Source organism: Natrix helvetica (assembly GCF_964273705.1).
Source record: "Natrix helvetica genome assembly, chromosome: 1".
NCBI classification, from domain to species: domain Eukaryota; kingdom Metazoa; phylum Chordata; class Lepidosauria; order Squamata; family Natricidae; genus Natrix; species Natrix helvetica.
In genome coordinates this window covers 331,778,954-331,795,226 of record NC_138548.1, presented here as the reverse complement: position 1 = coordinate 331,795,226, position 16,273 = coordinate 331,778,954, and the positions used below count along the sequence as shown (strand labels likewise).

At 43.1% G+C, this 16,273-nt stretch overlaps 1 protein-coding gene across 4 annotated transcripts in view; it reads left to right on the top strand.

The window, feature by feature from the left end:
• Positions 1-16,273, top strand: part of SLC25A26 (solute carrier family 25 member 26) — a 146,666-nt gene that overhangs the window by 121,189 nt on the left and 9,204 nt on the right. For 2 of the 4 annotated variants that reach the window (XM_081936298.1, XM_081936297.1), the window contains 2 exons: positions 6,700-6,764; positions 11,078-11,151. The exons of the other annotated variants lie outside the window; for them this stretch is intronic. In XM_081936298.1, coding sequence (XP_081792424.1) covers positions 6,700-6,764; positions 11,078-11,151 — 139 coding nt within the window. The remainder of the gene's footprint in view (positions 1-6,699; positions 6,765-11,077; positions 11,152-16,273) is intronic. 4 annotated transcript variants of the gene reach the window in all.

Below are 16,273 nucleotides of genomic sequence, written 5' to 3'. Positions count from 1 at the left end.
AAAGAGAGAAAGATAAGAGAAGGTTGTCCTGCATGAAAACTGGATTTTTGTAGTTACCCTGTTTCCTCCAAAATAAGACTTCCCTGGATAATAAGCCCAATCAGGCTTTTGAGCGCATGCACTAAAATAAGCCCTCCCCGCAAAATAAGCCCTTCCTAAAAATATTGCAACACAGAAGCAGCCATGAGGTGACACACTCACCACTTCCTGCACCTCAAGAATAATAAGACCTCCCTGAAAATAAGGCCAAGCGCTTATTTCGTGAGTCAGGGAAACATGGTAGATTTCTCTAATTGAGAGTGGTGCGGTGGCCTAGAGGTGGCGTTCTCACCTCACAATCAGGAGGCTATGAGTTCGATTCTAGGTAGAGGCAGATATTTCTCTCTCTGGGCACACTGAGAATATATCTGCTGAAACGAACTCCACGTTGGTAACAGGAATGGCATGTGGCCAGTAAACACTCAGTTCAGTTGGCCAGACTCCACCCTGCAAGGGATTATGGGGTCGTTAAAATAGGGGGAGGATGATTTCTCTAGTTGAAGTAGAGAACGGGAGGGGATGCAGCCCACAGTCTCCTAATCCCCTGGCTGATAAGTGAGACCAGAATGGCAGCATTTACTCTGCAATTCTGCAACAATCCTCCCAACACTTTGAATCGGGCCAATTAAAAATTGGCTAAATTGTCCAGTTTAGTTTGTATTATAGCAAAAGGGAAAGAGATGCTATCATGATCAAGGACGTGGAAATACAAAGTCCATGATCAGAGGCACTGTCATTCTACGTGTTAGATGCTCTATAGAGGCAGGGAGGCTCAATGTAATGCTTTGTTGAGAAAAGTCAGAGGCTGTCCTTTTGTTGCAGCTTTGCAGTGACCAAGATTGGAACTGATAAGAAAAACTCAGAAGTAATCAAGGCTACCCAGAGGGAGAGAGACAATCAGTATATTTGGGGAAACCTCATACCAATAGAGGGACATGGTGGCTAAGTGGCTAAGATGCTGAGCTTGTCAGTCAGCAGTTCGGCGGTTCGAATAGCTAGTGCTGTGTAACGGAGTGAGCTCCAGTTACTTGTCCCAGCATCTGCCAACCTAGCAGTTCGAAACCATTTTAAAAATGCAAGTAGAAAAATAGGAACCCCTCTGGTGGGAAGGTAACAGCGTTCCGTGCACCTTTGGCATTTAATCATGCCGGCCACATGACCACGGAGACGTCTTCAGACAGCGCTGGTTCTTTGGCTTTAAAACGTTGATGAGCACTGACCCCCTAGAGTCAGGAACGACTAGCATGCATGTGCAAGGGGAACCTTTACCTTTACCTCATACCAATAAGGACATTAAAGCAATCCTTTCTACTGCTACAGGTGCCTTCCCCAAACTTACCAAACAACACAGTACATGTCTCAACAGCCATGAAAATATTGATGCAAAACACATTTGAACCAAATATTGGTCTTCTCTAGTGAATTTGCAAGGTCAAAACTGTAATTTCACCTTAATAAGGAGAAAAATATAAAAGCCTACCCTTCAGTCAAATATTTTAAATGCATTTAATTTTGGAAGACTCCTCCAAAAGTTTAGATTATTGAATGTATTTATTGGCTACCCTGTATCCCAACGTCATTATTTAATTTAAAAAAAAACATTGTTATGATGGACTGTTCCAGTGGTGGGTTTCAAATTTTTTTAGAATCTCTTCTGTAGGTGTGGCCTGCTTTGTGGGAGTGGCTTGCCGACCATGTGACCGGGTGGGAGTGGCTTGCCAGCCATGTGACCAGGTGGGAGTGGCTTGCTAGCCATGTGACTGGGTGGGCATGGCCAACTTGTAAAATGTGGTGAAACTCACTTAACAACGCTCTTGCTTAGCAACCAAAATGTTGGCTCAGAAACTCTGGCATTTGAAGCATGCAAGTCTTAAAGCTGTCAAGTTACAAGACCCTTGCACCCCTAACCCTTTAGAAAAAAAAAACCCAGGGGTGTTCAAACTTGACAGCTTTAAGGCTTGGGGACTTCAACTCCCAGAATTCCTCCTCCAGTCATGTTGGCTCAGGAACTCTGGCATTGAAGTGTGCAAGTCTTAAAGCTGTCAAGTTACAAGACCCTTGCACCCCTAACCCTTTAGAAAAAAACCCAGGGGTTTTCAAACTTGACAGCTTTAAGACTTGTGGACTTCAACTCCCAGAATTCCTCCTCTCGCTCTTCATCTTGATGATGTGCAGACGGGCGGGGGGAGGGAGCTGGAACCGATTCTAAACAGCACTGTAGATTTGTGGAACCTCTTCTTTAGAAGAGGTTAGAATTGGCAGGAACCCACCCCTAGACTGCTCTGAGAAGGGAATTGTTGTATGAAGTAAGCCTAGACTTAAAGATTGCTGTTAATATGTTTTTGTTATTCTGTGCAGAATATTCCGTGATCCCTTCTGTCAGTTAGATTGATCTAATCCACATTGATGCTCTTTATAATTTATTGGATCGACAATATTGTTTTGACGCATTTGAAGAAATTGATGAACGCTGTAGCATTTTCCACTTCATTCAGTCCAGAAAACCCATTTCTTCTTCAATCATGGACATGTCATAAGAGCAGAAATCTATTGAAAGCGAAGATTGCAAACAATAAAATGCTAGGGACGGTTTTTTTGCCCATAAAGCTGGACAGCTGCCTTGATTTCCCTTCTGCTCTAATTAGGTCTGACAAGTTTACAGTGCTGCGTTTATAGAGAGTTCCCTTGCCCATACAAGGCATTTAAAGTCAATGATGACATCTCCCTGTAGAAGTGACTCTGTGCAGATGCTGAAGACAGTTCTTCCAATCCTAAATTGGTTAAAGGGTTACAGAGGAAATGCCCAGTTTTGAAGTTTCTGCTCCTATTGTGCCTCAGATTTTCCTTTTATAGGATATCCAAATTTCCTTTCTAACTGATGAAAGTCTTCAGGCTGCTGGGTTGTGAGTCCTCCAGGAGCTTTTAATCTAAATATATAAATATGGATGGTGATATTCTTAAATCTAAGTCTTTAAGAGGCCTTAAATGTATTGTGGATTTCTTTTAGAAGTACAACTTAGCCAGTGGGCAGACATCGGCAAACAGATTGCCCACTGGGGGATAGGTACCATCATAGCATATAATTGTCACTGTAATTTGATTCCAGATGGATTGTATTTCCTTTAAAGATCTGTTAGCAATTAATCTTGGGCAACCCAGACCACAAGCTGCAGGAGGCAGGACTCATTGTTTTTTGCACTGTGCTTCCATACCTCACCTGAAGTTAATTCTCCTCGCAGAGGCCGTGGGAATCAGAAACGCTATGAAGTAAAATGTACACGAGGCTGGCGCTTCGTGATGTCACATGGAAGGCATCATGTTTAAATTGTCATTGTTGAATTACTTTTGTGTATGGTCTCCGTGGCATTGATATTGTTTGCTAAAGGAACCAATTATGGTGCCTTTTTTCTCTCTAAGGAACTCTACTAAAATCTAAACAAGTCTATTGGCTGTAGCCTTTATACCTATATTAAATAATTACAATTGAAAAAGACGCAATTCTGATTTTTGTGTGTGTGTGTGGGGGGGGGGTTCTCCACATAGGCCATTAGTTTCTGCAAAATATTGTGCCAGCATATTATCAGATTTTAAATATTGGGATCATGCTTAGCATACTGGGGATTTAGAGTGATCTTCTCTATTCAAAGAATGTAGATCAAGGGTGTCAAACACAATTTCATTGAGTGCCACACCAGGGTTGTATTTGACCTTGGGGGGGAGGGCTGGGGGCCCTGGCCAGAGTGGGAGTAGCCAACTCAATGTTACTTGTGTCAGGGGACGCCTGTGGTGGCCCGAGCACTCTGCCAATGAAAACGGTTTCTTGAGCTCCGTTTTCGGATGCGACGGCCTCCTGCAACCTTCTGCCAGTGAAAACAGAGCTCAGGAAGACTGCAGGCAGCCCTACTGAGCTCCGTTTTCACTGGCAGAGGCACCGCGGGCCAGTCCTTTGCTGTTTCCAGGTCAGCCCCGCAGACCAGATCTAAGCACCCCGCAGGCCAGATCCAGCCCCCGTGCCTTGAATTTGACACTCCTGGTGTAGACCTTTTTAACAGTTCCTACTGCATCCCTACTGTATGACCATAATAGAGCCTTGCGGTCTCATGTTGTGATGGCTGTTAGATGAGACAGCCTCACTTAACAACCCCTAGTTTGATTTGGTTGCGAATATATATATGAAGTTAAACTTATAAAATCAAGAGGTTTTTCCCAATTCATATAAAATTAGTTGGAAAATGCAGTTTTCAGCCTTTAACAATTGAAATATCTGTCTTCCACCTATACTTTGGAAAGGCACGTGCCTTTCCACAAAGCTAAGAGGGAAAGCTCACTATTGATAGATATCTCCAAGCCAATGTTACTGTGCTGGATTTTCTGAAATAAGTGGTCTGATCTTGGCCCTTTGTATATTATAGGTACTCTCCTTTGAGAATATTTTGCTTTTTTTAACCTCTTTTCTTCTTCTTTTTTTTTATTGCTGTGATTCTTTTCTTAGCTAGAGTGGTATCAAAATTGCATTGTTAGAACAGTAAATTTAATTCCTAATTCTAAATGCATTAGTGATGTTATTGTTTCTGAAGAAATAGCTATAATTTTCCATATCTTAACAACCACAGTTTAGAAGCAAGGTGGGATTGTTCAAATGTAGTCATTTTTGTCCCAATGAACATATTTACGAGTTACATTTAGTCAGCAATCCTGGCTTAAAAAGTTATACGAGTCATTCTTTCCTGTTCAATAACAAGTAAATAAACTATATAAGTGTGTTTCTGTACTGAGAAGGATTTTTGGATAATCCTGGATTATGGCAAGCAGGTTATATGCTTGTTTACTCTTGTATAATTGTTCCCATATCAATGCCACGTATGCAAATTAGATTTAATACTGGTTATAGATCCTGGCTTGTGTGAGAATGATAAATCAGAATCTCTAGCTCGGATAACACACTAAGCCAGGTCTGTCAAAATCCCAGGCTGTGGGCTGGATGCATCACAAGTTGGCCACACCCACACTTGGTTTAGTGAAGGGGAAAAAAGTCTAATACATCATGTGACAATGATGTGACAACGTGAATTTGACACCCCTGTGCTAAGCTGTTCTTTTTTTTTAGCTTTGTCCCTTTTCCATTTTATTAGTTTTAAGAAAAAGTAACATATTTGGTGGTTTAGGTTAACTTTTCCCAAACTGGCCATTTCCAGATGTGTTGGGACTCAGTTGACTGGTACATATGTTAGCAGATAGTGGGGAACACTTTGGCTTATAACTCACCTAGCTTTTAGATTCCTCTGTTCAACATTCTGATGAAATAAGGGTTGGCGCTTCTAAGAGACTACGTATGTCCCACCTTCTTGAATCAGCCAGAAAAAAAATGGTTATAAGCACTATTTATGCATCTTGTTCAAACGATTGGAATCCAAGAAATAATTGTGATAATTTTCCAGATGGTGTGAAATCAGTGCAGGCAGATTTATTAAACGCTTATTAAACTTTCATTGACCTAAAGTTGATAGATGATAATCTGATTCATATATTGAGTGGTATTTTTTTACCTGTCATGGCATAAAAATACCACATGATGTTAATTATCTTACTATAGCATATAAATGCAATTAATTCATAACAGCTGTCTAAATAATGTAATATATAAGTAATCTAAGAACAGCACAGCTTCATTTTCGAGATCATGATAGAGAGGATAGAATAAGTACATGAATATCTACCGAAAGCCATGTTCTTTGAACTTTGTGTGTTTCGTTTTCCTGTTGTGAAGTATTGTAGGCATGTTTAGTGAAAGCAGTGATGGGATAAGTATAGTTCACTCTTACTTTGTCTTTTTAGCTTGCTCCTCCTTCCAAATTTTCACTTCCATATCCTATTTCTGGCTAGAGAACTTTCTTGACCTTTCTTACCGTTTTTGTAATTCCTGTTTTTTTCAGAGATAATGGAAAGCTAAAGTGGGAAGAGATTGTTCTGAATCCTAGGGTCACCCTCTGCCCTGCCACCCCCAAAGCTAATAAAATCAGCCACAGAAAAGTTGGAGGACCATCATTTTTTTATTTTTTTATTGATTCATTCATTCATATTTCTTATTAATGGCCCATCTCCCTCCATGTAGCCAGGTCAGAAAGATATTGAGGAATTGAGAACCCCTGAGAGGTTTAAGATGGCCAGGATAATCATATGTCTTCCATCTAGCCTCTTGAAAACATCACCATTAAGTGGAACCAAACGGCATCTCTGTACTTTATCCAAACTGAAAATCTGACTGAAAAAGGTCTAGATAATCTATTTTTTCTGAGGTTCTCTGTAAATGCAGCCTGTACATCTTTTTCAACCGTGTTCCTCTAAAAAGGAAGGATGGAGGATAGACAAAGGTTGTCCAGAGAACTTTTATATCCAATATAAACAAATACAGACAGAAAGATACGGTGTTTATACACACATAGATACATACACACACACATATGCATACAGATGCATTGTTGGACTGATTACCACAAGTCAATGTGGCTCTGACTTCAGATAAATCTTGGAGGTGAAGGACAAGGTTCAGGAGTTAATCATGAAGTGAATTTGGCAGAAGCTGTGGGAACTATGGGGCTAAGCAACCTGCATTGTAAACTAACAAAGTCTTGTTTGTATTTGGCATTTTTATATGCTCAGGTGGATTTGCAGCTGCAGTGACCACTCCTCTGGATGTAGCCAAGACAAGAATTATGTTGGCAAAGGTAAGAACTTGAAGAAGAGTGTAGAGATGGCTGGCAAGTTTTCAGATTAATAATTCTGGCATCTTGCTTAGTAGCAGCAACAAAACTGAATCCAGAATCTATTGCTCATTTTAGTACAAGAATCATAATGAGAATAGATACATTTGGTTTCTGCATTGAATAGAAGAACTGCTACCTTTCTTTTCTTCAATAAACTAATTCTAGGAGCAAACCTATCTTTGAAAGACCAAGCAGCTTTCTAATTGACTGTTTTTTGTGTGACATGATATTCTTGGGCGATAACAACATTTGCAATACTGTTAATGATGAATATCTGTTTGGTAGAATAAATGGGAAACTTTTATGAGCTGTAGTGCATTTCGTTCTTTCGTTCATTCATTCATTCATTCATTCATTCATTCATTCATTCATTCATTCATTCATTTATTAAGAGTGTATATGGTTGGCTCTATATAATATAAATATATTATTATTTTATATTATGTTACAAATATATATTAAGATAATGTATATGGTTGCTTCCATATACCGTATTTTTCAGAGTATAAGATGCACCGGCGTATAAGACGCACCAAGGTTTTGAAGAGGCAAATATTTAAAAAAAGTTTTTGCACTCTGCAAACCTCCCCAAAAGTCCCGTTTTTCACGAAAACAGCCCCCCCCACAAAAGGGCATGAATATTAGGAGGCTTGTAGAGCTTGGGAGGATGGGGGCAAAAATGAGCAAAAAATGGCCCGTTTTTCGCAAAAGCAGGCCCATGAGTTCACTGTTCCTCAGATATCCGGGTGTGAGTCCCTTGGTGTGAAATGGGGCCCAGGGAGGCAGTTGGGGTGCTGATTGTATACTTGGCTCCTCGCTATACATCAGCGGCCCTGCCCGAGCTCCTCAAGCTGATCTCGGAGACGGCGGTTGAGATCCCCAAGCTTGTGGTTATGGGGGATTTCAACCTGCCGTCGACGGGAGCAGCATCTGAGGTGGCTCGGGAGTTCATGGCTTCCATGACAGCCATGGGCCTGACCCAGTTAATTCAGGGCCCCACACACGAAGGCGGCCACACATTGGACCTTGTTTTTGTATCTGAGCAGTGGACGAGTGATCTGGGTATAGGGGACTTAGTTGTTACACCCCTGTCATGGTCAGATCACTCATGTCTCCGGCTGGACTTCCCTGGCGCTACCCCCCACCGCGAGGAGGCGGGACCAGACGGTCCAAGCTGGTACCGCCCCAAGCACCTGATGGAGCCGGATAGGTTCCAGATGGAGCTTGGGCCACTACCTGTAGCCCTGACCCGCGCTCGGTCGGAGGACCTAGCGGCCGCCTGGAATAGGGCGGCGGCTGGGGCCTTGGACCGGGTTGCGCCTTTGCGACCTCTCCTGCGGCAGCGACCCACCCGGGCTCCTTGGTATACCGAGGAGCTGAGGGTGATGAAGCGCCATAGGAGACGTCTAGAGAGCAGGTGGAGGTCCTCACGCTCCGAATCTGATCGAACACAGGTAAGAGCCTACTTACGGACCTACCTTGTGGCATTAAGGGCGGCCAAACGTAGATATTGCGCCGCTCTTATTGCGTCCGCGGATAACCACCCTGCCGCCCTGTTTAGGGTGACCCACTCCCTCTTGTCACAGAGGACGCAGGGGGCACCCTTGCAGGGCAGAGCAGAGGAGTTTGGGGAATATCTGCAGGACAAAGTCGCTCAGATCCGGAGCGGATGGGCCCCCCTCAGTGGACCGGACGGGCCGCCAACAGCGAGTCTTGTGAGACCATCCTGGGAGGAGTTTGATTCTGTTGCCCCCGAGGATTTGGATAGGTTGCGTGGACGGCTGCGACCCACCACATGTTTAATGGACCCGTGTCCCTCCTGGTTGGTACTGGCATCTTGGGAGGTGACTCGAGGCTGGCTTCTGGGCCTGGTGAATGCCTCATTGGGTGAGGGATCCTTACCAATCGCCTTGAAGGAGGCGGTGGTGAGGCCCTTACTTAAGAGGCCTTCACTCGACCCAATGGAGCTAGCTAATTATTGTCCAGTCTCCAACCTTCCCTTTCTAGCGAAGGTTGTTGAGAATGTGGTGGCGCAGCAGTTTCCACGACACCTTGACGAATCCGATTATCTAGACTCACGCCAGTCCGGCTTCTGACCCGGGCACAGCACAGAGACAGCCTTGGTCGCGTTGGTTGATGATCTCTGGAGGGCCAGAGATAGAGGTTGTTCCTCTATCCTGGTCCTATTAGACCTCTCGGCGGCTTTTGATACCATCGACCATGGTATCCTATTGCGCCGGTTGGAGGGGATGGGAGTCGGAGGTACCGTTTTGCGGTGGTTCGGCTCCTACCTCTCCGACCGGAAGCAATGTGTGTTGACAGGGGGACAGAGGTCGACCCCGAGGCCACTCACTTGTGGAGTGCCACAGGGGTCGGTCCTCTCGCCTCTCCTGTTCAACACATATGTGAAGCCGCTGGGTGAGATCATCCGTGGTTTTGGGGTTGAGTATCACCTCTACGCTGATGATACTCAGCTGTATATTTCAACCCCAAACCACCCCAATGAGGCTGTCGAAGTGATGTCCCGGTGTTTGGAAGCCGTCGGGGTCTGGATGGGGGACAACAGACTTAAACTCAACCCCTCCAAGACTGAGTGGCTGTGGCTACCGGCACCTCGGTTCAGCCAGCTGATTCCATCGCTGGCCATAGGGGGCGAACAATTGCCCCCTGTGGAACGGGCGCGCAATTTGGGCGTCCTCCTTGATGCCCGGCTGTCAATGGATGACCATGTGGCAGCCGTGGCGAGGGGGGCGTTCCACCAGGTTCCCCTGGTGCGCCAATTGCGCCTCCTACTGGACCGGGATGCCCTACGCACGGTCATTCATGCGCTGGTGACGTCCCGCCTGGATTACTGCAACGCTCTCTACAGGGGCTGCCCTTGGGACGCGCCCGGAGACTGCAGTTAGTTCAGAACGCAGCCGCGCGGGCTGTGATGGGGAGTACGAGGTACTCCCACGTAACACCTCTCCTGCGCGAGCTGCACTGGCTACCTGTGGTTTTTCGGGTGCGTTTCAAGGTGCTGATTACCATCTTTAAAGCGCTCCATGGCACGGGACCTAGTTACTTGCGGGATCGCATCCTCCCACATACATCCCTGCGGCCAATTCGCTCACACAGGGAGGGACTTCTCCTGGTGCCGTCCACTAGGCAATGCCAACGGGCGACACCAAGGAGTAGGGCCTTCTCTGTGATGGGCCCAACCCTCTGGAAGTACCTCCCCCCCGACATTAGAACCACTACTGACCTCCGCTCCTTCCGGCAAAAATTGAAGACCCACCTGTTCCGATTAGCAGGCCTGGCATAATCACAACTGTCCCTCCTGGCAAATGTTTTATCAACTGGTTATTTTTAGGGGTATTGTTTTTAATATTGTGTCTATTTTAGGGGTTTAAAACTTATATTTATATTAGCTTTGTACAGTTCTTTTAATTACATTTTAACCTCCTCCATGCCAATTGTACATATTTAACTTTTATTGTATTTTGTTATATTCTGCACGGACTGTACACCGCCCCGAGTCCCTTTTGGGAGAGGGGGCGGTCTAGAAGCATCAAATATATAAATAAATAAATAAATTTTTTGTCCCCAAAAAAGGACATTAGGAAGCTTATAGAGTGCTCCTGGGGGCGGGGGGGGGGAATTTGAGCAAAAAAAAGTCAATTTTTCGCTCATTTTTGCCCTCCCCAGCCCCCAGGAGTACTCTGCAAGGTTCCTAAAGGCTATGCAGGGCCATTTTGGTGAAGGGGGAGGGGTTTCAGGAGGCAGAAAAATGCTGTATTCGGTGTATAAGATGCACCCAGATTTTCAGCCTCTTTTTTGAGGGAAAAAGGTGCGTCTTATACTCTGAAAAATACGGTAAATTATATAAATTATGAGTTCCCTCACTGTGACTCCTGGAGGCTTACAGAAGTAAAACCCCAAATATAAAGCCCAATAAACCCCTATCAAAGAAACCACTTAATGGGCTTCATATTCCCCTGAGGTTCCTAATCATATTGACAAAACTATGTCTTCAAGGCCTTTTGAAAGAGTGTCAAAATGGAGGCCAATCTTATCTTTGCAGGGGTGATGCAGAGGAGCCACCATAGAGAAGGCCTATTTTGGTTCCACTAGAACCAAATATTCATTATCCAGTGCAGATCCAGGTTTCCCAGTTCAGTCATTTTCATCTCTCGTGAAAGAGCTCCAGCTGTGAGAGACCTTTGTATGACATTTTGGCTGAAAAAATGGCCTTCTGGGAGGGAGCTTATTCTCCTGTTTCTTTGTCTATATAGACTGGCTCCAGAACCGCAAGTGGGAATGTGTTATCAGCTCTTCAAGGTGTATGGAAAACTCAAGGGATATCGGGGTAAGAATAAATAAAGGGGCAGGGATGAATTGAGGGAAAATATAAACATAATCTTTTTTTTTCAGTAGAAAGTGGATTTTTTTTCCTGAATGTCTGTGCAAAGCAAGCTATTTGTATATTTTTTCACTTAAATGTTCCATGCTTGTGTATGCGCTGTCTGGTGATAATTCACGAGAAGTTTTTGAGTAAGTTAAATTGATGTTAGCTAGATAGTTTTTGTGCAGGGCTGTGAACCAAAGAGGGATTTTTTTCAGATGTTTTCTATATTGCAAGAATTTAAATAGTTCATGATGGGAAAGGCGGGGGGGGGGGGGGGGAGGAGAGCTTTTTTGTTGCTTAGGGAAGCCAACCGTTATAATCTGTTTTGTAACTGGTATGAGTCCATCGTTAAGACATTCTGTAGTTTATTTTGAATCAAAAGATAGCAGTGTGTTTCCCAAAGAGTGCTAGGAAAGTTACAATTTGCACAAAATATTATAGATCTGTTTTCTTTTTTATTTCATGGATTTATAATTCACCTTTCCTCTAGGAATTCAAACACTGGATCTTTCCCTCCAGTTTTATCTTCCCCAAAACAGCATGAATTTAGTTAGGCTGGGAGACAATGTGTAGGCCCAAATAATCCAATGGACTTATATGGCTGAATGTAGACTTTGCCTTGAGTGTCTTCAGTCCTTAGCCAACTTTTAAACTATCTATTAAAAGAATGTTTCATTAGTTGTGTACTACAAAGTATTTATCACATATATTTGTTTTAGGTGTGTGTGTGTTCAAAAATACTATAAGGGTCTAAAGTGTATGTACTGTTTGCTAGCTGCTCTTATTTGCTATTATTTGTCAGCAAGCAAACACTTTCTGCTGTAAAATGTACTGCATTAAAACAATATTGTTCTTTCCAGTTGTCACAGAACAAGTCACAAAATAAACAATGGCAATGAAATAAACAGGATAGCTGGCAGGCGAAGGAAATGGAGTCTGTGGATCCTTTAAATGTTTCAGTGATTTTCTCCCAGGCTGTTCTGGTGCAAAGAATCCTTCCTCACCTTCAAAGCTGCTTAGTCTAACAAGACTCATCAGTCATTGCTTCATCTTGGTTTTAACTTACTCTTCCTTCCAGCACTTTATTCCTGCCCCCCATTTATTTTCTGTCGCCCATTTCTTGAGAAAGTTTTTAATCTGTGTGAAAAGTTATCTGCTGTTCTCTCCAGCCATATCAGGGTAGAAGAGCAATGTGTGTGTCTGGGCAGTCATGTAACCCAATGACAGACAATGCTCAGCTGTCACATTCTGTCACAGTAGCTTTTAGCCCCAGCAGCCCTTGCTAGCTCCTCAAACTTACTTTCATATGAAAAGGAGACACATGTCGACCCTTAGATTATAAGGCTTGTAAGCTTCCCTAAGTCGCTTGATGGTCAGGAAAGAAAGGAAGGAAGGAAGGAAGGAAGGAAGGAAGGAAGGAAGGAAGGAAGGAAGGAAGGAAGGTAGGCAGGCAGGTAGGTGGCAGGCCAAAGATCCAAAAGAAAAGATGGCTGCTTTACTTTTGGATTTTCTTTTGGATGCTATTTGGAACCCCGAAATAAGGAAGAAAGGAAGGAAAAAGAAAGAAGGAAAGATATCATGGATACTCAATTTATTGCAGGGGTGTCAAACTGGCGGCCCGCAGGTCGGATGCGTCACATGCAGCCCATGGCCACCCCAGCTCCGCAAAAAGAAAAATCTTCGTAAAATGTCATGTGACAACAATGTGACGCCGCGAATTTGATATCCGTGATATCGTAGTTGGATATTTTCCTCAAAAATATATTTTTTGAACAATATGTCATTTTGAGGAATGAAAGACTACTGTCAGCAAAGTGATATAGATTGGAGGTAACAGTACTATGGATGAGGAGGTGATGCTAATTGGCCAAACCTAAGGTATTCTGAATTATAGAGTCTTAAAGATATGGAGGCCTTTCAGAGAGGTCTTCTTGATGATATCTTCCTGCTTTGCGGTGCTTCTCTGGCATGATGATCCTCTCTAGAAATTGCTGTAACAGAAAGCATTGCTAACTAGAAGGGATAAATGTAGAAAGCTTGAGAAATTATGGAGGAATGCAGTTTATATAGGGACGCAGTGATTCAGTGGCTAAGACGCTGAGCTTGTCATTCGAAAGTTCGGCAGTTCAGTGGTTCGAATCCCTAGTGCCGCGTAACGGGGTGAGCTCCCGTTACTTGTCCCAGCTTCTGCCAACCTAGCAGTTTGAAAGCACATAAAAATGCAAGTAGTAAAATAGGAACCCCCTTTGTTGGGAAGGTAACAGCTCTCCGTGCTTAAGTCATGCCAGCTACATGACCATGGAGACGTCTTTGGACAGCGCTGGCTCTTCGGCTTTGAAACGGAGATGAGCCCCGCCCTCTAGAATTGGGAACAACTAGCACATACAATATGTGCAAGGGGAACCTTTACATTTACCGTTACAATTTATATAAAATTGCAACTAAAAAATCACCTTTCATTGATGGACTCCTTCAGCTGCCAGGCTTGGACCCCACAATTGCATTCCTCTGTCTATTCTGGGGATTTATTTATTATTTTGGTGAGTGAGATTTGTCTGAGATCATAGAGTCAGAAAAATTACAGCTCTGAGCGATGCCTAGGAAAGAAGAAGTGGCAAGCTGGGGCAACCTCAAGGAAATCTTGGAAAGTGGCTAGAAATATTACAGGCCAATTCTGCAAGGTTTTCTACCAATTATAAATGATTAATCAAAACAGGAAAAGTGTCAAGCAGGGTGTCCATCTGAAAGGATAGATGATGAACTGCCTTATCTCCTATCCTATTATTTCACAGCCAACTAAGACAAACTGCAGAGCCTCAGCCTGCAGGCTGCCACCTTATTAAATCCAGAGGCTGCATATTTGCTTCCAACTGCCCTTGAAGCACGGGCCAGCGGTTTAACGTCCCACCTTCTCTTTGCTGATGTTAATTCTTTTTTCAGTCACTGTGATGTAATGGGGGATTATAAAAAGAGACTAAAGGGCCATAAACCAGACACAGGCTTGTACCAGTTTTGTTCTTTCGAATCCATGCCCGGATGAGTGACTTCCAAGTTTAGTCTATCATTTCTCAATGCCTCATATCAGTATTATATGTAGTCCTACAAAGTGCCAGGCAGTAATTATTAGCTGAGATATTTTGAACAGAAGCTGGGGAAAGGCTTGCAGTGGCCAGGGTTGTGAGTTGAATACTTTCCCTGTTCCTTCCAATCCTAAATTTTAATCTGTTGGGTATTGCAACCAGTTGATAGGCAATCAGGTTCTCTGAGCTTCTCTTTGCTTTTAGTCAGCATAGTTTATTCTTGTTGGAGTTGGCCGCCATTGTGAGGAGGAGGGAGAATTAATCTTGACTGTCTTAGATGCAGTCCTTAGTTTGCCTATCTGATACTATATATGACTGGATTTAGGCTGGAACCAACTCTCACTCTGGACCTAATTGTAGACAATATCTTTGTCATAATAGAAAAGGAACAACTAGAGGAAACATATGAAACAATCAAGATCTTCAAAGAAATACAATACACAAGGGAAGAAGAAAACAAGACACAAATGGCAGCAAAACTGGCCTGCTATTCCAGATTTCAGTAGCACAACCTGACTTATAGAGATGGACTTAAGGCTTTCCTTGACTCCTTGAGTTCACATTAGTCTAGTGAAGAGAAGGACCAGGGGAGACATGATAGCACTGTTCCAATATTTGAGGGTCTGCCATAGAAAGGAAGAGGTCAAGCTATTTCCCAAGGCACCTGAAGGCCAGACAAGAAATAATGGATGGAAACTGATCAAGGAGAGATTCAACCTAGAAATAAGGAGGAACCTTCTGACAGTGAGAACAGTCAACCAATGGAACAGAAGTTCCCTTCGAAAGTTGTGGGAGCTTCATCACTAGACACTTTCAAGAAGAAACTGGACTGCCATTTGTCAGGGTCTCCTGCTTGGTTGGGAAGTTGGACTGGATGACCCACAAGGTCCCTTCCAACTCTGTTAATCTGTAATTATTTTCTCTCCACAGTAAGGATTTGATTGATAGCCATCTATTGAAATTGGAAAAGCTACTGGAGAAAATACCTGTGGATAGGAATCAAATATTGGTACACAGTATCAAGCTTGGTTTTCATATGAATTTTTTATAACACCTTTAAGCGAAGAAGAGTGACCAAACTCTGTAGAGAGAGCCAAAATTTTGGAAGGGATTATTAGGCTAAATTAAAACCTAAAGCAGAATAGATAGATAGCGATCCTTCAGTGTACTCTAATATATGTGCAAGCACCCAGTGAAATACATTTGTTAAAATATTGATCAAGAATTATTTTGGATTATATATCTCTATAGCTTTATTTAGAAATAACTGCTCCTGATTTGACACTCCTTGTAAGCATGCCTTATTTATCACTGCACCTTTAATAAGATTTCACAGTGGGCTAAAGCAGTGAGATGGGAGGTTTATGAGTTCCGTATTTCCATATATTTCACCTCATTTCTGTTAGTAGCCTGAGAGTGGCCTACAACTTATAGAAGACTGCTATATCCATGGAAAACAACTCAATTATTGAGGAAATAACACATGGCCCTGGGAAGAACTTGAAATACTCCAGGCAAATCTGTTTCCTGCTTTCTTTGCTTAACAAGAAAACCAAACTGAAGTGTTTCGTTCTTAAAATTTTCCTGTGTGGAAGGAGTTAACAAATGACTGGACTGTAATCAGAACAAGAAAGAGCTACGGTAGATAAGCCAGAACCCTACTGAAGAATTAGCATTTAAAAAAGAAATTGAATAGAGAAAATAATAGCAGCAATTTCTTTGGCTGTGGATCGGTGCCAGCTTAACCTTTTCCAGTAGGAATCTTCTAATCTCCAGATACACGTCTTGGTGTAGATGTGCCGATCTGCTGAGGGAATCTTCTGTCAGTACTTGTCTTGCTACAAATTACTTAGCTTTAAAGCTGTAATTATGGTAATGCAGTGGATTGCTGTATAGTGAAACCATAAAACATTCCCATCTGCCTGCCACAACCCTGAAGTAGACCACAGACAAGTGCAGGAAGGAAGACAAAGAGCCCTGAATCTGATTTAGCAATGGCTTGA